This window comes from Patagioenas fasciata, chromosome 1 (genome assembly GCF_037038585.1).
Source record: "Patagioenas fasciata isolate bPatFas1 chromosome 1, bPatFas1.hap1, whole genome shotgun sequence".
In the NCBI taxonomy this organism is placed as follows: domain Eukaryota; kingdom Metazoa; phylum Chordata; class Aves; order Columbiformes; family Columbidae; genus Patagioenas; species Patagioenas fasciata.
Genome location: NC_092520.1, coordinates 326,036 through 348,968, shown reverse-complemented (window position 1 = coordinate 348,968; position 22,933 = coordinate 326,036). Strand labels below are relative to the sequence as shown.

General features: G+C 70.5%; 1 protein-coding gene across 2 annotated transcripts; it reads right to left on the bottom strand.

Moving 5' to 3' along the window:
- Window positions 1–1,966: 1,966 nt before the first annotated feature.
- RRP8 (ribosomal RNA processing 8) lies at window positions 1,967–22,864 on the bottom strand. 2 transcript variants are annotated; one of them, XM_065835141.2, is made up of 17 exons: window positions 22,708–22,864; window positions 22,455–22,626; window positions 21,996–22,359; window positions 21,795–21,924; window positions 21,429–21,535; window positions 20,316–20,412; window positions 16,570–16,737; window positions 11,666–11,962; window positions 10,446–10,528; window positions 10,027–10,165; window positions 8,960–9,094; window positions 8,622–8,882; window positions 6,609–6,722; window positions 6,043–6,224; window positions 5,289–5,514; window positions 2,908–3,118; window positions 2,036–2,442 (listed from the first exon to the last, which is right to left on the bottom strand). In XM_065835141.2, the coding sequence occupies exons 1-17, from the start codon at window positions 22,756–22,758 to the stop codon at window positions 2,174–2,176; spliced, it is 3,006 nt and encodes a 1,001-aa protein (XP_065691213.1). In that variant the 5' UTR covers window positions 22,759–22,864; the 3' UTR covers window positions 2,036–2,173. The 2 variants fall into 2 exon arrangements, with proteins under 2 accessions (XP_065691205.1, XP_065691213.1); XM_065835133.2 differs by lacking the exons at window positions 20,316–20,412; window positions 21,429–21,535; window positions 21,795–21,924; ... (1 more) ...; window positions 22,455–22,626; window positions 22,708–22,864 and adding an exon at window positions 19,149–19,298 and having other exon boundaries at window positions 1,967–2,442.
- Between the last annotated feature and the right edge of the window lie 69 nt (window positions 22,865–22,933).

Genomic DNA, 22,933 nt, shown 5'->3' with positions numbered 1-22,933 from the left:
TGACAGCAGCAGTGGCAGTGACAGTGGCAGTAGAGCGGGGCTGCAGCCGGACCCAGGGAGGCAGGAGCCACGTCCCGCAGGGCCCATCTCGTCCCCAAGGCCCCGCTGCGCTGGGGGAGCGCGGGGGTTCCTGGTCCCACAGAAGGGTCCTCGGCTCTGGGGGTGGCGGAGGGGACGCAGCAGCCCCCACAGCTCTGCCGCCCGGCCAGGGCTGCAGCTGCGCCCGCCAGCCCCACGCTGGCCCCACGCTGGCCCCACGCTGTCCCCACACCATCCCCATGCTGTCCCCACACTGTCCCCACACCATCCCCATGCTGTCCCCACACCATCCCCATGCTGTCCCCACACTGTCCCTGTGCTGTCCCCACGGTGTCCCTGTGCTGTCCCCGTGCTGTCCCCACACTGTCCCTGTGCTGTCCCCATGCTGCCCCTGATCTGTCCCTACTGTCCCTGCGCTGTCCCCACGCCATCCCTGCATTGTCCCCGTGGGGCTGCAGCTCCCGGGGAAGCAGCTGCAGCGGCCGCAGGGGCTGGTGCTCACCCGCCTGGGGGCGCCGGCGGGGCCGGTGCCGCCTGCCCAGCTCTGCTGTCCCCAGTGTCACCGCCGTCCCCAGTGTCACCGCCATCCTCAGTGTCACCGCCGTCCCCAGTGTCACCGCCGTCCCCAGTGTCACCGCCATCCTCAGTGTCACCGCCGTCCCCAGTGTCACTGCCGTCCCCAGTGTCACCGCCGCAGCGCGGCTGCCCACGGCTGCGTGACCTGTGGCGCTGCCCCGAGACGGAATCACAGAATCATCACAGTTGGGAAAGCCCCTCAAGATCATGGAGACCACCCATAACCCACCCAGCACTGCCCCCTGTCCTGAGAACCTCCTGTCCGTCTGTCCAGCCCTCCAGGGCTGGTGACTCCAGCACTGCCCTGGGCAGCCTGTTCCAATGCCCCACAGCCCTTTGGGGAAGAAATTGTTCCCACATCCAACCTCAACCTCCCCTGGCGCAACTTGAGGCCGTTTCCTCTGCTCCTGGCGCTTGTTCCTGGGGAGCAGAGCCCGACCCCCCTGGCTCCAAGCTCCTTTCAGGCAGTTCAGAGATCAGAAGGTCTCCCCTCAGCTCCTGTTCTCCAGCTGAACCCCCAGGTCCCTCAGCCGCTCCCATCACACTTGTGCTCCAGCCCCTCACCAGCTCCGTTCCCTTCTCTCCACTCTCTCTAGTGCCTTGATGTCCTGATGATGATGATGATGATGAGGGGCTCAAACCTGACCCCAGGATTCGAGGTTTGGCCTCCCCAGTGCCAAGTACAGTGGCACAATCACTCCTCTAGTCCTGCTGGCCACCCCAGTGCTGGTCCCAGCCAGGATGCTGTGGCCTCTTGGCCCCTGGGCACACTCTGGCTCATGTTCAGCCGCTGTCACCAACACCCCCAGGCCCTTTTCCAGCCGCTGTTCCCCAGCTGCAGCGTCCATGGGGTTGCTGTGACCCCAGTGCAGGACCCGGCCCTTGGCCTTGTGAACCTCGTAAAAATGGCCTCAGCCCCTCGATCCAGCCGGTCGAGACCCCTCTGTGTGTCCTTCCTGCCCAGACCCCTCTGTGTGTCCATCCCGCCCCCCAGAGATCAACACTCCCACCCAACCTGGTGTCACCTGCAAACTTAGTGACAGTAAGATGTCCCCGCGCTCATGCTCAGCCCCTCGTGCAACGGCCAGTGCGCTGCGCTGCCCGAAACACGGACCGGGGGCGCAGACACAGGACGCCGGGCAGAGGGCACCCAGACAGGGGCCCAAGGGTGCAGGATGGGTGGGTCCCGGGTCGGAGGCTCTGGGGACGGCTGCGCGCTCCCCGCTCTGCCTGCAGCCACACGGGATGCGGGGGCAGCGAGCACAGCTCAGGGACCGGGGGGCAGCTCAGGGACTGCGGGGGTGCAGGGGGCACAGCTCAGGGACCGTGGGGGGCAGAAGCAGGCCCCAGGTACAGAAATAAATCGATCTATTAGTGTACAAAACATGCTCCGCACAGCGCCCGGCCGGGCGCGCTCCCCGCGGGGAGCCCACACGTATATAAATAAGGCCCAGACAGCTGCAGTCGGTATTTACAGCCCGGGGGGGCGCAGCTGCGGGGGTCCAGCCCCACCGCGCCCGGCCCACGGGACCCCGCGCCCGGCCCGGACCCGCCGGGCTCACTTCAGGTCCACGTCGAAGTCCAGCACCAGCAGCTTGGTCTCCTCCGTGCCGTTGCGGCTGCCCACGGCGCACACCAGCTTGGTGTTGGAGGCGCGGATGCGCCACACGACGCCCCCGCTGCCCCCGCTCTCCAGCGCCACCAGGTTGCGCACAAACTCGCCCGTCTTGAGGTCCCAGAGCTTGACGGTGCCGTCGTCGGAGCTGGTGACCACGAACTTGGAGCTGAACTGCAGGCACGTCACGGCGCTCTGGTGCTTGCTGGGCCCTGCAGGGGGGGTCGGTCCGTCAGTCCCGCGGCCCCTGCAGCGCGCTCAGAGGCACCCGCCGCGGGGAACACCTGCCCGCACCGCCACATCGGGGTGTGCCGCCACATCTGCCCTGCACCGCCACATCGGGGTGTGCCGCCACATCTGCACGTGACACCACATCTGGCTGTGCCGCCACATCTGCCCTGCACCGCCACATCTGGGTGTGCCGCCACATCTGCCTTGCACCGCCACATCTGGCTGTGCCAGCGCATCTGCACGTGACACCACATCTGGCTGTGCCGCCACATCTCCCCATGCACCGCCACATCTGGCTGTGTTGCCACATCTGCCCTGTGCTGCCACATCTGGCTGTGCTGCAACACCTGGCCGTGACACCACATCTGGCCGTGACACCACATCTGGCCGTGACGCCACATCTGGCCGTGACGCCACATCCGTCTGCGGCGCCGTCCCGCACTCACCCTGCAGCGTCTGCAGGCACTGCCCCGTCTTGATGTCCCAGATCTTGACGGTGGAGTCGGCGTTGCCGGACACCAGGATGTTGTCGCGGAGCTCCATGCCGCTGGTGAGCGACTGGTGCCCCATGAGCGTGTGCAGGCAGTTCCCGCTCTCCACGTCCCACACGCGGATGGACGTGTCCAGGGAGCCGCTCACGATGTGGGTCCCGTCGAACTGCGGAGACACAACCAGCGCCCGTGGCACGCGTGGGACCACCAAACTGCCATAGAGCAGCACCCACGGCACGTGTGGGACCACCAAACTGCCATAGAGCAGCGCCCGTGGCACGCGTGGGACCACCAAACTGCCATAGAGCAGCGCCCACGGCACGTGTGGGACCACCAAACTGCCACAGAGCAGCGCCCGTGGCACGTGTGGGACCACCAAACTGCCATAGAGCAGCGCCCGTGGCACGCGTGGGACCACCAAACTGCCATAGAGCAGCGCCCGTGGCACGCGTGGGACCACCAAACTGCCATAGAGCAGCACCCACGGCACGTGTGGGACCACCAAACTGCCATAGAGCAGCACCCACGGCACGCGTGGGACCACCAAACTGCCATAGAGCAGCACCCACGGCACGCGTGGGACCACCAAACTGCCATAGAGCAGCGCCCACGGCACGTGTGGGACCCCCAAACTGCCATAGAGCAGCACCCACGGCACGCGTGGGACCACCAAACTGCCATAGAGCAGCGCCCGTGGCACGCGTGGGACCACCAAACTGCCATAGAGCAGCGCCCGTGGCACGTGTGGGACCACCAAACTGCCATAGAGCAGCGCCCGTGGCACGTGTGGGACCACCAAACTGCCATAGAGCAGCACCTGTGGCACGTGTGGGACCCCCAAACTGCCACAGACACAGCTGCACACCCCCGATGAGACCCGGGACTCTCAATGGGCAGCTGGTGGCTCATGGCACCCGCCGTGCCCCACTGTCCCTGTCCCCACGTACCCAGAGCTGCCAGTCACATCCTCCCCAGCTGGGACAGGTGACTTCACCTCCCGGGCTATGGGGCAGGGGGTGGGACCCCGGCAATAAACGGGGTCCTGAACAAAGGAGAAAATACTGGACCACGTTATAAGGACCACAGCCGATCTGGCCAGGCTGTAAACGGGTCTAACCCAGGGGGGACTGAGCCCCGGCCTAACCCAGGGGGGACTGCGCCCCGGCCTAACCCAGGGGAGACTGAGCCCCGGCCTAACCCAGGGGGGACTGAGCCCCGGCCTAACCCAGGGGAGACTGAGCCCCGGCCTAACCCGGGGGGACTGAGCCCCGGCCTAACCCAGGGGGGACTGAGCCCCGGCCTAACCCAGGGGAGACTGAGCCCCGGCCTAACTCAGGGGGGACTGAGCCCTGGCCTAACCCAGGGGAGACTGAGCCCCGGCCTAACCCAGGGGGGACTGAGCCCTGGCCTAACCCAGGGGGGACTGAGCCCCTGCCTAACTCAGGCGAGACTGAGCCCCGGCCTAACCCAGGGGGGACTGAGCCCCGGCCTAACCCAGGGGAGACTGAGCCCCTGCCTAACTCAGGGGGGACTGAGCCCCGGCCTAACCCAGGGGAGACTGAGCCCCTGCCTAACTCAGGGGGGACTGAGCCCCGGCCTAACCCAGGGGAGACTGAGCCCCTGCCTAACCCAGGGGGGACTGAGCCCCGGCCTAACCCAGGGGGGACTGAGCCCCGGCCTAACCCAGGGGAGACTGAGCCCCTGCCTAACTCAGGGGGGACTGAGCCCCGGCCTAACCCAGGGGAGACTGAGCCCTGGCCTAACCCAGGGGAGACTGAGCCCCTGCCTAACTCAGGGGGGACTGAGCCCCGGCCTAACCCAGGGGAGACTGAGCCCCTGCCTAACCCAGGGGAGACTGAGCCCCTGCCTAACTCAGGGGAGACTGAGCCCCTGCCTAACTCAGGGGAGACTGAGCCCCTGCCTAACTCAGGGGGGACTGAGCCCCGGCCTAACCCAGGGGGGACTGAGCCCCGGCCTAACCCAGGGGAGACTGAGCCCCAGCCTAACGCAGGTGTGCGTGTCCCTGTGGTGTGCGTGTCCCTGCAGGGTGCATCTGTGTCCCTGCAGCGTGCGTGTGGGGTCAGAGCGGGTCCCACCCGGTCTGTGTGTCCCTGCAGTCCGTGTGTCCCGCGCAGTGTGTCCCTGTGGTGCGTGTGTTCCTGTGCCATGCGTGCATGTTCCTGTGGTGTGCATGTGGGGTCAGAGCGGGTCCCGCACAGTCAGTGTGTCCCACCCAGTCCGTGTGTCCCCACGGTCCGTGTGTCCCCGCGGTCCGTGTGTCCCCGCGGTCCGTGTGTCCCTGCGGCGCAGGCGGGAGGAAGGGGCGCAGGGCTCACCTGCAGGGAGTAGACGCGGTTCGTGTGCCCCTGCAGCGTGTGCGTGCAGCTCTCGCTCTCGGGGTCCCACACCTTCACCGTGTAGTCGTAGGCGCCGCTCACCACCTTGTGCCCGTCGTACTGCACGCAGCGCACGGCGGCCACGTGCCCCATCAGCACGTGCAGACACTGCCCCGTCTCGATGTCCCACAGGCGCAGGGTGGCGTCCCGGGAGCCGCTCACGACCCTGCGGGCGAGGACGTGCTCGGAGCCCATCGGGCGCCCCCGACACGCGAGCTTCCCGGGGCGGCCCCAGCCCACCATCCCGGGGACACCGTGCACAGCAGCTTCAGCTGCAAAGCCCCAAGCCCCGACACCTCTGCACCTTCACCCGCCCTTATCACAGAACAGTTTCGGTTGAAGGGACCGTCCCAGCCCCCCAGTGCCCCCCCTGCCATGACAGGGACATCTTCACCAGCTCAGGGTGCTCAGAGCCCCGTCCAGCCTGGCCTGGGATGTCTCCAGGGATGGTTCAGCCACCACCTCTCTGCCCAACCTGGGCCAGGCTCTCACCACCCTCAGGGCAACAATTCCTTATATCCAGCCTCAATCTCCCTCCCTTAGTTTAACCCATCACCCCTTGTCCTGTCACAACAGGCCCTGCTCAAAAGTCTGTCCCATCCTCCTCATCAGCCCCCACCACAGACAGGCCCAGGCCCCCCACACCTCCCTGTGCCCCCTGCGGGACGGAGCAGCCCGACGCCGGCGCCCGTACCTGTTCCCGTGCAGGTGCATGCAGCGCACCGTGGACGTGTGCCCGTACAGCGTGTGCACGCACTCGCCCGTGTCCGCGTTCCACACCTTGAGCGTCCGGTCCGTGGAGCCGCTGATGACGACGCTGTCCCTCATCTGGGATGACCACACGCCGCCGGTGTGCCCCACCAGCGTCTGCACGCACTGCGCGGAACCAGGGGGGACACGCTGGAGGGGAAGGGCCGGACGGCGGGGACAAGGACGAGCCACGCGCGGGACGCGCCCGGGGGCACTCGTGACGCCCTGGGTCGCCAGCCCGTCCCTCTGGGACACACGCGGCCCCCACCAGAGCCCTGTGTCACCATGAGCACCAGCTCTTCTGAGCCCTGTGGAGCTCTGCCCTCCCGGGTCTCCAGGAGCGGGGACGCACTCGTGGCAAAGCCCTGCCCGTGTGCCACCACGCGCCTGCAGCTCTCCCCGCCCTCCCGCGGCCACGGGGCCGCCGGGTCCTGCCCCGCGCCCGGACCAAGCCCTGCACGCCGCGCCGTGCCGGTGGCGCCGGTCCCGGACGGACAGCGGCCCCCTCACCTCGCCGGTGACCGCCGACCACACCTTGAGCGTGTTGTCGTCCGAGCCGCTGACGATGCGGTTGCCGCAGAACTGCAGGCAGGTGATGACGTGGTCGTCGTGCCCCTTCAGCACCTGCGGGACAACACGGGCGCGGAGGGAGGCGAGGGGGCTCAGAGCGAACCCGAGCGGCGGGAGGCAGCGAGCGCCGAGGGACGAGCAGACGGTCCCGTCTGTCACACCTGGCACCTCCTGCTGCTTCCTGCGGGGGTGCTGGGGACAGCGGGCTGCACGGGGACTCCGGAGCACCGAGGGACCCTTGTGGCGGTTAAGGCCGCACCAGCTGCTGAGCTCGGGGTCTGTGGACCCGCGGCCCCGCACGAGCCTGCACAGCCCAGCGGAGCAGGACTGAGCCCCAATGAGCCTGCACAGCCCCAGCGGAGCAGGACTGAGCCCCAATGAGCCTGCACAGCCCCAGCAGAGCAGGACTGAGCCCCAATGAGCCTGCACAGCCCCAGCGGAGCAGGACTGAGCCCCAATGGTCTGCACAGCCCCAGCGGAGCAGGACTGAGCCCCAATGGTCTGCACAGCCCCAGCGGAGCAGGACTGAGCCCCAATGGTCTGCACAGCCCCAGCGGAGCAGGACTGAGCCCCAATGGTCTGCACAGCCCCAGTGGAGCAGGACTGAGCCCCAATGAGCCTGCACAGCCCCAGCGGAGCAGGACTGAGCCCCAATGGTCTGCACAGCCCCAGCGGAGCAGGACTGAGCCCCAATGAGCCTGCACAGCCCCAGCGGAGCAGGACTGAGCCCCAATGAGCCTGCACAGCCCCAGCGGAGCAGGACTGAGCCCCAATGAGCCTGCACAGCCCCAGCGGAGCAGGACTGAGCCCCAATGGTCTGCACAGCCCCAGCGGAGCAGGACTGAGCCCCAATGAGCCTGCACAGCCCCAGCGGAGCAGGACTGAGCCCCAATGGTCTGCACAGCCCCAGCGGAGCAGGACTGAGCCCCAATGGTCTGCACAGCCCCAGCAGAGCAGGACTGAGCACCAATGAGCCTGCACAGCCCCAGCGGAGCAGGACTGAGCCCCAATGGTCTGCACAGCCCCAGCGGAGCAGGACTGAGCCCCAATGGTCTGCACAGCCCCAGCGGAGCAGGACTGAGCACCAATGAGCCTGCACAGCCCCAGCGGAGCAGGACTGAGCCCCAATGGTCTGCACAGCCCCAGCGGAGCAGGACTGAGCACCAATGGTCTGCACAGCCCCAGCGGAGCAGGACTGAGCCCCAATGGGTCTGCACAGCCCCAGCGGAGCAGGACTGAGCCCCAATGAGCCTGCACAGCCCCAGCGGAGCAGGATGGGGCCGCTCCCCATGCGGAGCCGGTGGGGCCGGGGCTCTGCTCACCCGCCCTGCACGGCCCCAGGGGCCTCGGCCGGGACGAACCCGACCCCGGGACTCTGCACCCGGGCCGGCCGGGCTGGGCCCACGGGGGCACCGCTCCTGGGACCCGGCCACTGCGGGAGGGGCTGGGGGGACAAACCCCCTTCCCGGGGCCCGGGGACCCTTCCTGTGCTGCAGAACCGCAGCCTCGCCCACGCGGCTGCCCCGGAGCTGCTGGAGCCGCAGGAGAGCCCCGAGCTGCAAGAGACCTGGAGTAGGAGCCGCGGGAGAGCCCCGAGCTGTGCGGGACCTGGAGCAGGAGCTGCAGGAGAGCCCTGAGCTGTGCAGGACCTGGAGCAGGAGCCGCGGGGGAGTCCTGAGCTGTGCGGGACCTGGAGCAGGAGCCGGAGCCGTGGGGCCTCAAGCTCCCGTGTTGCCAGGTGGACGTGTCTTTAAACTGAAAGTCCCGTGCTGGCAGAGGCTGTGCCGGGCCTGTGCTCCTGCAGACAGGCCACCTGCGCCCATCTTTTCCTGAGGCACTTTCAGAAGTCTCAGTGGTCCCAGGTGTTTCTCTGCTGCCTCCCTGCTGCGGCAGCTTCCCACCCGCCACAGCTCCCGAGCGTGGGTCCCCACGGGGACGCCCCAGAGCACCCACCTTGGGGGCCTTGAGCTCCCCGCTGCGCCAGTTCATGTCGATCTTGTGCTGCCGCATGAAGGCGAATTTCCAGGGGCTGTACATGAACCCGGGGCTCAGCAGGCGCCGCTTCCGCAGGTTCAAGGGCTCCTCGATGCCCTCCTCGCGGCATTTCTCCCGCCACAGCAGGTTGTCCTCAGCCAGGACCCGCCAGTAGCGGCAGGTCTGGGCAGCGCGCAGCAGGTCCCGCGGCTCCAGGAACGACAGCACGTACAGCGCGAGCTGCGGGGGCGACGCGGTCACGGCGGCTCCAGGCTGCTCACCGGTGCCAGGGCCACCCTGTCCCCAGCCCCGCTCACCTCCTTGGGCAGCAGGGAGATGAAATCCCTCTGGAACTGGGGCTCAATGACCTGCATCATGTACTTGATCTGGGAGGGCTCGCAGCGGTCGATGAGCTCGTCCAGCGCCAGCAGCTTCTCTGGGCCGCTCCACCGCTGGGGACGGGGACAGGGACACCAGTCACGACACCCGCTCACGCGACAGGCCCACGCAGGCTCCCGCGGCTCCGCACAGCGCCTGTCCCCCACCCCAGCTCCTGTCCCTTGTTCCAGCCACTGTCCCCAGTCCCTGTCCCCCACGCCAGCTCCTGTCCCTTGTTCCAGCCACTGTCCCCAGTCCCTGTCCCCCACCCCAGCTCCTGTCCCTTGTTCCAGTCACTGTCCCCAGTCCCTGTCCCCCACCCCAGCTCCTGTCCCTTGTTCCAGCCCCTGTCCCTCACCCCAGCTCCTGTCCCTTGTTCCAACCCCTGTCCCCATACCCTGTCCCAACCCCTGTCCCCATACCCTGTCCCCTGTCCCCAGCCCCTGTACCCCACCCCGGCCCCTGTCCCCATACTCCAGCCCCTGTTCCCTGTCCCCATCTCCTGTCCCCATATCCCGGCCCCTGTCCCCATGCCCCGGCCCCTGTCTCCAGCTCCTGTCCCTTGTTCCAGCCCCTGTCCCCATACCCCAGCCCCTGTTCCCTGTCCCCATCTCCTGTCCCCATCTCCTGGCCCCATCTCCTGGCCCCTGTCCCTTGTTCCAGTCCCTGTCCCCCACTCTGGCCCCTGTCCCCTGTCCCCACCCCAGCTCCTGTCCCTTGTCCCAGCCCCTGTCCCGTCCCCACCCTGGCCCCGCAGACACCCCCCAGCACAGCACGATGCACTGACTGGGCCCCGATCACCCCAGATCCCCACAGAGCAGCCATGGGGGGCAGCTGGGAGCTCCATGAGTCACCCGAGGGGACACGGGTGCCGGCAGACAAAGCAGCACCGCTGCGGGCCCGGGGCCAGCGCCCACCCGTGCTCCTGGACCGGAGCCGGAAGCCCCTGGAGCCCACGCCGGACCCAGCCCTGCCCGCCCGGGCTCCCCCCGCGCCCCGCGCCCACCTGGAAGGTGCGCAGCCAGTCCTGCAGCTCGGGCGGCGGCAGCACCGGGGGGATGCGGCGCCGGCGCGCCGGCCCGGCCTTGGCGTTGCGCAGGTCCCCGAAGGTGGTGGTGGGGCTGGGCGTGCAGGGACCCAGCGTCCTGGACGCGGCGCAGACACAAAGCCGAGGTGAGACGTTTCGGTCCCCACGAGCCACCCGCTGCAGGCTCCCAGCACGCCCGCCGTCCCCGGCCCCTCCCCAGACGTGATGCACCCCCTCGCCCCCTCCGGAGCTCGGCTGCTCCAACCCCCCCGGCAGGGCCACCCGGATGGTTTTGGAGATCCCCAAGGATGGAAAGTGCACAACTTCCCGGTGACACTGAGCAGCCCGAGGGACGGGGCTGGCAGGAGGGCTCTCACCCGGCTCAGCACCCATCTCACCTGCTGTACTCGGAGCCCTTGCACAGCTTCTTGCCCGGGGACAGGGCCCGGCCGTCCGGGCCGTTCTCCGACTTGCGCTTCATCTGCGAGAGAGGCGGTGACAGCCGCGGGAGCACGGCCCCGCGCACCCCACCACGCCCCCCCGCCGGAGCCGCAGAGCGGCAGACCCGGCCCAGCAAAGCTGAGCCCGCGCTCGGGACCCGCACGGGGCTGCAGCCCACCCGAGCCCCAGAGCCCGCAGAATCATGGAGCGATCGCAGCTGGAAGAGACCCTCGGGATCACTGGATCCAGCCATAACCCAACCTGACCCCAGAACCGAACCGTGTCCCTAAGAGAAATGGAATTTGTTCTTCAAGGGGAGCATCAGGCCTGACGAGGAAACGCCAGCAATGCGGCTGCACCGGGGCCAAAACCCACTGAACGTGTGCTGGGCCCTTGTCACACAGACCCACAGGAGCAGGGACCCACGGGGAGCAGGGGACCCCCAGCCCACGTGGGGGTCCCAGCACATGGCCCTGCAGCCGGGCGCTGGAGCTGCCAGCACGGAGAGCTGTGCCGCGACACGTGGCCGCGCAGACCGTCCCCACGGGGCTGCACCGCGGGACCCGCATCCCCGGCCCGTGCAGAGCCCCGGGGCTGTGGGCAGGCGGGGTGGCTGCTGGAGCCGGGGCTCCTTCCCCCAGTCCTGCCCGCAGCACCCGCTGCAGCCCGCGCTCCGGGCTCCTCGCACAGCGCCCATGAACACCCCGGCCCCAGCGCTCCTGCCACCCCAGCCCAGGCTCCGCAGGATGCAGGGACCCCGGTGCCACACAGGGTGGCTCCAGGGGGATGGAGACAGCCAGCAGCGCTGGGACAGGCTGTGGCACGCTGGGACAGGCTGTGGCACGCTGGGACAGGCTGTGGCACGCTGGGACAGCCAGCGGCGCTGGGACAGGCTGTGGCACGCTGGGACAGGGCCTCCAGCGGCCAGGCAGGCCAAGGGCTGCCCACCACCATATGCAGCACGGAGCCACCGCTCACAGCCCGCGCCCCCCGGCAGGCCCTAGGCCCTGGGCCCTGCAGCCGCAGCGCAGCACGCACTGCCGGGCCCACCCTGGCACCGGAGCGGGTGCCGGAAGGCTCTGAGGCCGCCAGGCCCCGGGACGGGCCCGCAGGACGCGTGTCCGCGTCCGTCCCGCACACACGCCCCCCCCGGGACGCAGCCCTCGCCCCGGCTCACCTTGGGCCGCGCGTGGCGGAGGAGCCCCCCGTCCTCCGTGCGCTGCAGGTAGTCGATCCAGCGCTCCCCGATGGTGTAGTAGAAGTAGACGTTGCCGCTGTCCTCCCCGTCCTCGCTGCAGCAGCTCTCCTCTTCCTCCTCCTCCTCCTCCTCCTCCTCCTCCTGCTCCCCGCAGACCGCGGAGCTGACGGGCTCCGGTGCCCCTCGCCCGCTGGAGCCATCGCCCCCCGGCCCCGGGCTGCCCTTCCTGGGGCGCTCTGGCTCCCAGGGGCCCGGCGCGTCCTGCTCGGCCACCGCCTGCGACACAGGGAGAGGCGGGTCAGGGCCGTCCGTCCGTCTGTCTGTCTGTCTGTCCGTCTGCTGCCGCCCTGCGCCCCAGCTCTCGGGTGCTCCCGGCTGGGGGACACGCTGGGGGCCAGAGGGGACATGCAGGGGAGCTGCAGGAACACATGGGGGAGCTGCGGGGACACACTGGGGGACACGCTGGGGAGTTGGGGGGACACGCTGGGGGGACATGCAGGGGAGTTGGGGGGACACGCTGGGGGACACACTGGGGAGTTGGGGGGACACGCTGGGGCTGCCAGGCAGAGCAGCAGCCCCGGAGCAGACGGGCACATCTGTGCAGCACGGGGGTGATGAGCTATGGAGGGGCAGGGGCAGCAGGTCCCTGAGCCCAGGGCTCTCTGGGGTCACCGCGCAGCCACGCTGGGCGCCACCTGGGGACACGTCACTTCCCAGCCCCGCTGCGCGGCTCTGGCGCAGCCTCGGTGGCTCCGCACCCGCAGAGACAAACGCTGTGGGAGCAGCAGCAGCTGCAGCGCCACGTCCCGCGCAGGGCACCCCGGGCCTGCCTGTCCCCCCGCGGGCGGCCGTGCTGGGCAGGACCCTGCGCTGGAGCCGGGGCTGCGCTCCCAACCAGCACCCAGCCAGCCCGACCCCGCCATGGCTGCTCCAGAGCCCTGAGCGGCCTGTCCCACACACCCCACGGCCCCTTCCCCGGGAACAGCACCGCCAGTGACACCGGAGATGACTGCAAACAGCAGCACGCGGTGATGGCCTGGAGGAAGCAGCAGCCCCGCACCAGGAGCTGCGTCCCATGCACCGGAGCGGCCCCAGCCAGCGGCACAGCGTCCCCTGCGCCCAGCGCCCGCAGAGCAGCACGAGCAGCAGGAGCAGCACTGCGGCCGCAGCGGCCGCGCTGGGTACAGCTCGGGGCGTGGGACACATCCAGAACCGAGGGGAGTGAGACGCTGTGCAAACCCGAGGAAGGCGGCAGAGCCCTCGTTACGCAGCCCGACGTGCGGCACAGCGCAGCGCAGCGCAGCGCAGCTGGGCACCGGTAACCAGCAGGGCCGTGTTCTGCGCCGGCTGACGAGACCCACCCAAAACAGCCCTTTCCGAAAGAGCTGGGTTTGTTCCTTGAGGCACCACACCCGGTTAAAAACGCAGTTAGACCGCAGACACGGACCAGACTGACCCACGCGGCCGTGCTCACGGGGCCGGCTCAGCACCGCACAGCACCGCGGGCTCGGGGCGGGCCGGCACCCGGCAACAGCCGCGGCGCCGGGACAGCGTGGGTGAGGTGCCGACCGGGTCGTGCACCCACAGCGCGTGTGCAAAGCACGGCACTCGGCGCCTGCCTGACCCGCGATGGGGAAGCGGACAGAACCTTCCCGATGACGCTCCCAGGCTGACGCTCGGGCAGGTACGAGCAGCACGGTCACCCGGGTGACGCGGGTCGCTCGTGCGCTGCACGCACAGGCCAGGTGCGCCCCGGCACGGCCGGAGCGGAGCTCAGCACCACCACGTAGAGGAGCGGAGCTCAGCACCACCGGGCAGAGGAGCACCCGCTGGCACGGGGCTGCGCCAGAGCAACCGCTGGAGACCCCGGGAGTTCTCCAAACTCAGAGGAACCGCGAGCAGGGAGGAAACGCGACCCCCGTGCTGATAACGGGACCCCCGTGCTGATAACGGGACCCCCCCGCGGACAACGCCACCCCCCACTGACACGCTCGGGTCCTGCAACGCCCGCCCCGCAGTTCCACGTCCGCAGAGCACCCAAACCTGCGGATCTGCTCAGTGCCCCCCTCGAATGACCCAAGCACGCAGAGCACTTTGCAGCAGCAGCAGCGGGGGCTGGTCACAGCGCAGGATGCGGCCACAAGAACAGTCCTGCTGCTCCACGGGCAGCGCGGCCAGGGCCGGTTCATCTGCGCTCAGAAACCAGCGCGCGTGCTGAGCACCAGCCTGGGACCCCCAGCACAGCAGGATGGTCACCCCGTCACAGCGCCCAGTGAGACTGGTCACCCTGTCACAGCACCCAGTGAGACTGGTCACCCTGTCACAGCACCCAGTCACACTGGTCACCCTGTCACAGCACCCAGTCACACTGGTCACCCTGTTACATCACCCAGTCACACTGGTCGCCCCATCGCATCACCCAGTAAGACTGGTCGGTCACCCTGTCACAGCGCTCTGTCACATCGGTCACCCCATCACAGCGCCAAGTCACACTGGTCACCCTGCCACATCACCCAGTGAGACTGGTCACCCTGTCACATCACCCAGTCACACTGGTCACCCCATCGCATCACCCAGTTAGTCACACTGGTCACCGTGTCACAGCGCCCAGCCACACCAGTCACCCCGTCACATCACCCGGTCACACTGGTCACCGTGTCACATCACCCAGTCACACCAGTCACCCCGTCACATCACCCAGTCACACTGGTCACCGTGTCACATCACACAGTCACACCAGTCACCCCGTCACATCACCCAGTCACACTGATCACTGTGTCACAGCACACAGTCACACCGGTCACCCCGTCACATCACCCAGTCACACCGGTCACCACGTCACATCACACAGTCACACTGATCACTGTGTCACAGCACACAGTCACACCGGTCACCACGTCACTGTCACCGGGGGCACTGGGGCAGCGGGGGCTCCCGCGCTGTGCTCAGACGAGGGGCACAGCCCAGCGCCCATCTGGACCCCGGCTCGAGGGGCGCTGAGCCCTTCCCAGGCACCTCCCCGGCAGCCAGAACAGAACGGGGTCAGGCTGGGCTCCGGTGACTGCGACCCCGGGACGCGCCGCTGGGCAGGGGCAGCGCGGCGCTGACACCCCCGTGGTGGAGCCCCTTCCCACGCCAACCCCACCCGCAGCCCCGTCCGCCCCAGCCCCGCCGCGGGGACACGCCGGCCAGGACCAACCAGCACCGGCTGCGTGGCGGCACCGCGTCCGCAGACGGGCAGGGAGCTCGGCAGGACGCACGGACCGCGGCCGCCCCCGCTGCCCGCCCAGGGGAAGACGCTCTCTCCGCGCCCCGTCCCGCCTGCAGCCATGAGCGAGCGGGACCTCCCGTGCTCCCTGGAGCCCCACAGGGCAGGGGAGCCCGCAGGAGGCTGGAGCGACCTCTGGGTCAGAGCACTGTCCCTGTCGGGGACACCGGGGCAGAGGTGTCACAGGGGCAGAGGTGTCACAGCGCCAGGGAGCGCCAGGCCACGCTCTGTGCTCTGGACACCGCCGCCCCGCGGGACACGGCAGCGCCGGCTCTGTGCTCGGGGACACGGCAGCGCTGGCTCTGTGCTCCGGACACCGCAGCCTCAGGGGACATGGCAGCACCGGCTCTGTGCTCGGGGACACGGCAGCCCCAGGGGACATGGCAGCACCGGCTCTGTGCTCGGGGACACGGCAGCCCCAGGGGACATGGCAGCACTGGCTCTGTGCTCGGGGACACTGCAGCCCCAGGGGACACGGCAGCACCGGCTCTGTGCTCAGGGACATGGCAGCGTCGGCTCTGTGCTCCGGACACCACAGCCCCGTGGGACACGGCAGCACCGGCTCTGTGCTCGGGGACACGGCAGCGCCAGCGGGGCCGCACTGTCCCAGGCTCCCCAGCAGGACGGTCCCTGACGCGAGCTGCCACCTCCCAGGGACAGCAGACCGGCCGCTGGCTGTGTGACCGGGCACGGCGCTCCTGGGGCTGCGGTGACAAAGCAGACACGTCTCTTCCCACAGAGCTCCTGCCGCTCTGCTGCCCACCGCCTGGCCCAGCGCAGACCCGGCCCAGCACAGACCCGGCCCAGCGCAGACCCGGCCCAGCACAGACCCCGGCCCAGCGCAGACCCGGCCCAGCGCAGACCCGGCCCAGCGCAGACCCGGCCCAGCGCAGACCCTGGCCCAGCGCAGACCCCGGCCCAGCGCAGACCCGGCCCAGCGCAGACCCGGCCCAGCGCAGACCCCGGCCCAGCGCAGACCCGGCCCAGCGCAGACCCCGGCCCAGCGCAGACCCGGCCCAGCGCAGACCCGGCCCAGCGCACACCCCGGCCCAGCGTAGACCCGGCCCAGCGCAGACCCCGGCCCAGCGCAGACCCGGCCCAGCGCAGACCCCGGCCCAGCGCAGACCCCGGCCCAGCGCAGACCCGGCCCAGCGCAGACCCGGCCCAGCGCAGACCCCGGCCCAGCGCAGACCCGGCCCAGCGCAGACCCCGGCCCAGCGCAGACCCGGCCCAGCGCAGACCCGGCCCAGCGCACACCCCGGCCCAGCGTAGACCCGGCCCAGCGCAGACCCTGGCCCAGCGCAGACCCGGCCCAGCGCACACCCCGGCCCAGCGCAGACCCGGCCCAGCGCAGACCCTGGCCCAGCGCAGACCCGGCCCAGCGCACACCCCGGCCCAGCGTAGACCCGGCCCAGCGCAGACCCTGGCCCAGCGCAGACCTGGCCCAGCGCACACCCCGGCCCAGCGCAGACCCGGCCCAGCGCAGACCCGGCCCAGCGCAGACCCGGCCCAGCGCAGACCTGGCCCAGCGCACACCCCAGCCCAGCGCAGACCCGGCCCAGCGTAGACCCCCACCCCGTGCTGTCCCCCGCAGCAGGGGAGCCTCCGTTCCCACCTGGGGCGCCGCAGCTTTGCCGTCCTGCGGAGCCGGGCTCGCCCTCGCAGCTTCCTCGCCGCTCGGCCTCCTCCTGCACGTCATGCGCTGGCTGTTCAGCTCCAGGATGCGGGTGGTGATGCCTTTGACGTGCAGAAGATCATCGAGCGAGCTGAAGCCCTTCAGTTCCTGCGAGAGGAGACGTGGGACTGGACGCGGAGCTGGACGCCCGGGAGCAGCCTCGAAGCGGGACCGGGCGCAGCCTCTCCCGGGCTCTTTGTGGCGCCGGGCCCGCCAGCTCACAGCCCACAGCTCCTTCGGGCCGCACGGGAGGGAGGTCGGGCCGGAGCTGGGTGAGACCTTTGTACAGCAAGTCCTGATCGCTCCCGTCCCAGGGACGGGGGGCACCTCCTGCCCAAAAAGCCCTTCCCACGTCATCCCTCCTGTGCCCACACTTCCCTCTCCCCAGCAAAACTGCAACGTCTGCGAGGAACAGGAACAGAGCTGCTCCGCGCACAGGCGGCAGCACAGAGCACGGGCGAGAGCTCAGAAAGGGAAACTGGCTCCAGCTGAGTGGAGCTGAGACCTGGAGCCGACCTGAGCTGAGACCCAGAGCTGAGCTGAGCCCCGGAGCTGAGCTGAGCCCCAGAGCTGAGCTGAGCCCCAGAGCGCTCCCTGCCCACACAGTGGCTCGGCCCCATCTGCAGCTCGGGGACGGGAGCAGCCCCGTCTCCTGCAGGCACACGTGTGTGTGCAGGGCACCCACGGTCCTGCAGACACGGGTCAGGCGCCGCCTGGGGCCGCCGCAGGACCTGCACCCGCACGCACCCCCAGCAGCTCCCGCCAGCCCCAAGGCCTCAACCCCGCGGGGCTGCTGGCGGCGGCCGAGGGGCAGGGCCCGGGAAGGCACCCGCCTTGTCCGGTCGCACAGACACCGGGGCCAGCACGAGGCTCCTGTTGTCCTCCCAAATTCACCCTGCGTTGTTTCGGGGCGCTCCTGCTGCTTCCCCCCTGTAAACGGGTTTACCGCAAAGCACAGCTCCGCTGACAGGCTCCGTTTCCATAGACCCGTCCTCACCTGTTCTCACACCAGCAGCCTTTTGTCTAAACGGCTTTCGCTCTTCCTCATGCACGGTGTTTACATTCCCGCCGTATTTATAGCGGGTGACCCTGCCCCTCTCAGCCTCCTCTTTTCCAGGCCAAAAAAAGCCAAGCTCTCCTAGCCCGGCCTTGTCAAACCAGCCTCTCCCCGAGCGCCCTGCCCGCTCCTCTGCCTCCTGCGCCAGCGCCGAGTCCCAGCCAGGACCTCACCAGCTCTCCATGGCACCAACGGCAAAAAGGTGGCACCAGCGTTCCTGTCGCTGCTAAAGCGCCACGGCAGACACGGCCCGGGATCCTGCTCGCCCTCCCGGCCGTGTCACCGGTGAAGGAGACACGGGGTAGGATCCTGCTCCCCTTCCCCGGCCGTGTCACCAGTGGAGACACGGGGTGGGATCCTGCTCGCCCTCCCGGCCGTGTCACCGTGAAGGAGACATGGGGTGGGATCCTGCTCGCCTTCCCCGCCGTGTCACCGGTGAAGGAGACACGGGGTGGGATCCTGCTCGCCCTCCCGGCCGTGTCACCGGTGAAGGAGACACGGGGTAGGATCCTGCTCCCCTTCCCCGGCCGTGTCACCAGTGGAGACACGGGGTGGGATCCTGCTCGCCCTCCCGGCCGTGTCACCGTGAAGGAGACATGGGGTGGGATCCTGCTCGCCTTCCCCGCCGTGTCACCGGTGAAGGAGACACGGGGTGGGATCCTGCTTGCCCTCCCCGCCGTGTCACCGGTGAAGCAGCCACGGCCCGGGATCCTGCTCGCCCTCCCGGCCGTGTCACCGGTGAAGCAGCCACGGCCCGGGATCCTGCTCGCCCTCCCGGCCGTGTCACCGGTGAAGCAGCCACGGCCCGGGATCCTGCTCGCCCTCCCGGCCGTGTCACCGGTGACTACCGCACGCCGGCCTCCCCGGCTGTCACTTCCCGGTGTCACTCATCGCTCGCCCCGGGGAGCGGCGGCGTTCCCAGCCCGCGGTGACCGCGCCGCACCGGCTGCGCCTTCCTGCCCCACCAGGAGCTCCTCCTGCTCCCGGCAGCGCCCGCGGCCCGGGCACGGGAACCCGGGGACGCAGGAGCGGGCCGGCCCGTCCGCGGAGCGCCGGGGGTGCTGAGCTCCGGAGAGCTCCCGGCGGTCCCGATCCCGGCACAGCGGGAGAACAACCGGCTGCTCGGCCCACCGTCCGGGGCAGCCGCGGTGCCGGCGGACGGCGGGACCGCCCCGGCTGAGGAACCCGCGGGAACCAGCGCTGCTGTCCCTGCGCTGCCGGAGCCACCCGGCCGGACCCCGCCCGTGGGGCCCGCGGGGCCGGCAGCGCAGGGGCGGCTGCCCCAGGCCGGGCAGCGCCGGCCGTCCCCGTCCGCCTGACACCGGCGCCTCCCGCCCGGCCCCGCTTCCCCGCGGCGCTCCGCTCCCTCCCCGGCCCCGCCGGCCGCCCCCGGGACCGCTCCCGCAGCGCACCGGGCGCCGCGAGTCCCGCCGCCCCCGCCCGGCCGCGGCGCCGCCCGCACCTCTCTCTTCCGCACGATGCCGCGGGCCCGGCGGCGGCCGATGCCGCTGAGCGCGCCCTCCAGCTCGGCCACGCCGGCGCGGTTGATGTCCAGCTTCCCCCCGCCGGGGCCCGGCCCGCCCGGCCCCGACATCCCGGCCGCGACCGCCAGCAGGCCCGCGCGCACTGCGCAGGCGCCGCCGGCCCGGCCCCGCCCCGCCCCGCCCCGCGCCCCGCCCCTCGCTCCGACACCGCAGCCGTGAGGAAACCGCAGCTTTATTGGGAACCGCGCCTGCGCGGGGCGGGGCCGAGGGGCGGCCCTGGCTAGGGGCGGAGCCAGGCCGCTCAGCCCCGCTCTCAACGGCGCTGGTACAGACACGGCCGCAGGCGCGGGGCGGGGCCGAGGCCTGGCTGTGGGCGGGGCCTGGCGCTCAGCCCCGCCCTCAGCGGCGCTTGTACACACACGGCCGCAGGCGCGGGGCGGGGCCGAGGCCTGGCTGTGGGCGGGGCCTGGCGCTCAGCCCCGCCCTCAGCGGCGCTTGTACAGACACGGCCGCAGGCGCAGCCCGGGCGCCGGGCGGCCCTGGGGGGGTCCGGTCTTGGCGAACTCCAGCAGGTAGAAGAAGGCGCTGGAGAGGTCCTGCGGAAGCACCGCCTCAGCGCCCGGACCCCGGCCCACCACCACTGGAGCTCTGGCCCCAGCACCACTGCCAACCCCAACCCCCCCACATTCCCGGGGTCTCCAGGACCACCAACCCACCCCAAACTCCAACACCACTTCCCGCAGGCTCAGCACCATGTCCCCTGGGTGCCCCCTCCTCCCCTACCCCAACTCATACTCCTCATCCCCTGTGTGCTCTGAGTCCCAGACCCCAGCGCGTCCCAGGTCCCCCAAAAAACACATTTTCAGACCCCAGTACCGCATGCCCCACAGACCCCATAAGAACTCAGTACCACAAACCCATTGGCCCCAGGCCCCTCAAACCTCAGCCCCACACCCCAGTGTGCCCTGGGTCCTCTCCTGTCCCCACACACTGTCACCGCCCTGGCCCCAGTCCCTGCCAGCACCCGGCTGCGCTGCCCGGCTGCCGGAGCCTCAAGGGCGCCCTGTGGCTGCCAGGGACCAGGGGCTCCTTCTAGGGACCCCAGCTCCCAGTGCACCCAGCGCAGAGCACGCCTGGGGACGCACCTTGGAGACGCTCTTGAAGCCCAACTGAGCCATGGCGTTCACAAAGGTTCGGATGTCCTCAAAGCGGCTGGCCACCTCAGCCACCAGCAGCGTGCCCCTGCGGAACAGCGCGGCCCTGAGCGGCGGCGGCACGGGCACCTCCGGTGGCACAGCCCCGCAGCTCCCGCCACACAGCCCCACAGCCCCCATCGCGCAGCCCCGCAGCCCCCATCGCGCAGCCCCGCAGCCCACGCCGCACGGCCCCGCAGCCCCCATCGCGCAGCCCCGCAGCCCCCGCCGCACGGCCCCGCAGCCCCCGCCGCACGGCCCCGCAGCTCTGCTCCTCACTGCCCACCACGGCCAGCCCGCCCCTCCCTGCGCACCCCGACACCTCCTGAACCCCTGCACCTCCCTGCGCACCCCGACACCTCCTGAACCCCTGCACCTCCCTGTGCACCCCGACACCTCCTGAACCCCTGCACCTCCCTGCACACCCCGACACCTCCTGAACCCCTGCACCTCCCTGTGCACCCCGACACCTCCTGAACCCCTGCACCTCCCTGTGCACCCCGACACCTCCTGAACCCCTGCACCTCCCTGCGCACCCCGACACCTCCTGAACCCCCGCACCTCCCTGCGCACCCCGACACCTCCTGAACCCCCGCACCTCCCTGCGCACCCCGACACCTCCTGAACCCCCGCACCTCCCTGCGCGCCCCGACACCTCCTGAACCCCTGCACCTCCCTGTGCGCCCCGACACCTCCTGAACCCCTGCACCTCCCTGTGCGCCCCGACACCTCCTGAGCCCCCACCCCTCCCTGCGCACCCCGACACCTCCTGAACCCCTGCACCTCCTTGTGCACCCCGACACCTCCTGAACCCCCACATCTCCCTGTGCATCCCACCACCTCCTGAACCCCTGCCCAAAGCCAGCCTGCACCTCCCTGTGCACCCCGACACCCCCTGAACCCCCGCACCTCCCTGTGCACCCCGACACCTCCTGAACCCCCACACATCCTTGTGCACCCCAACACCTCCTGAACCCCTGCCCAAAGCCAGCCCGCCCCTCCCTGTGCACCCCGACACCTCCCGACCCCCCGCCCAGCACAGCCGGCACGCGTGCCTCTGCCTACCCGGGCTTCAGCACGCGGTTGGCCTCTTCCAGGATCTCCTGCAGGTTGGTGCCCATCAGCGCCAGGCAGAACACCGCGACATCCACCGACTCGGCTGCCAAAGGCACCTGTCACACGCCAACCAGGACGCGCGCCCAGGAGCGGGAGGAGGATGGCGATGGGGCCAGGCAGCCCTTCCGCGCGTTCCCGCTCCCCGGGGCCTCGGGCTCACGGGAGCGTGCTCTCCATGGAGCCGCCCCAGTTTTCCAAACAGACGTGTGCTCCCTCTCACGTCTCGCGCCCAGGATCCCTGACCGCCCTCTCCTGTCCCCACATTCACCTCCCCAGCCCACAGCCGGGCAGCGTACGGCCCATCCCCAGCCCCACCTTGGCCATGTCGCAGACGGTGACCAGCGGGCTGAGAGGCACCAGGTCGAAGCAGTGAACCTTGTTCTTGATGCTGCTCGCAATCTTGCAGTCACCGCACCCGAAATCTGCCACCACGAGCGAGGCTGGCCTGGCCGGGGAGGGGAGCTCAGAACACCCTTCCGCTCGCCAGCCCCGGCTGTCCCGGCTCTGCCCGCTCACCGGCGCCGCAGGCAGCGGATGATGCGGTGCACGGGGTTCTCCGGCCAGCGCCCCACTTGCCGGGCGAAGCCGCGGTGGTAGATCTCGAAGGCCTCGGGGTCGCTCTGGAAGAGCCGCGCTGCGTCCCGGCTGCTGGACGTGTAGAGCTGCTGGTTGATGTAGCGGAAGCGGGCGCCCAGCAGCCGCTCCTCCATCCGCGCCCGCAGCGCCGCCGACCGCCCCGAGTCCGGGCCGGGCCGCTCCGGTCCCGCGCCCCGCTCCCCGCCGGGTCCCGCCCGGGGCTCGTTCTGCGGCCGCCGCCTGTTCCTGCGCTGCCTCCTGCTCGGGGGCTCCGCGCTCGGCCGGGGCCGCTCAGCCGACACGTCTGGGGGGCCGAGAGGGAAGTCAGGGCGGCCGGTCCCGGCTCCCGCCGCGGCCCCAGCCCGCCCGGCCGGCCCCGCCGCAGGGCGGCCGCGGTACCTGCGTCCGGGCGCTGCCCGCTCCGCGGCGGCTCCCCGGGGCCGGCCGGGCGCCCCTCCGCCGCCGCCCGCTGCCCGCCGGCCCGTCTCCGCTTCCCGGGCCGCTTCCCGGGCTCGGCCGCGCTGTTCCCCGGCGGCCGCCGACGCCGCTTCCCCGCTGCTGCCGCGGGGCCCTGCGGAGGGCGGGGGACCGGTCACCTCCCCCGCGCCCCGGGGCCGGCCCGGCCCCCCGCAGCCCCGCACGCACTCCTTACCGGCCGCCCCGGGCCCTCCGCCCCGTCGTTCCGCTGCTGTTCCCCGAACATGGTGCGGCGGCCGCGGGGCTGCCCGGGCCGGGAGCGGCAACGACGACCGGCCCCGCCGGTACCCACGTGCGCCCGCCGGGCGCCCAGAGCGGCTGCGGCAGCACCCGCGGAAATAACGCCCCCCTGCGGCCCGGAGGCCCAGCAGCCCGGCTGCGCGAGGCGATGCCGAGGGCGC

Coding starts and splice junctions, on each gene's coding strand:
- RRP8 (XM_065835141.2), bottom strand. CDS start 22,758: ATGTTCGGGGAACAGCAGCGGAACGACGGGGCGGAGGGCCCGGGGCGG. Junction 21,536..21,794: donor CCGTCTGCGACATGGCCAAG/GTGGGGCTGGGG, acceptor GGCGTGTGACAG/GTGCCTTTGGCAGCCGAGTC. Junction 3,119..5,288: donor ACCGCGTCTACTCCCTGCAG/GTGAGCCCTGCG, acceptor GTGTCTCCGCAG/TTCGACGGGACCCACATCGT.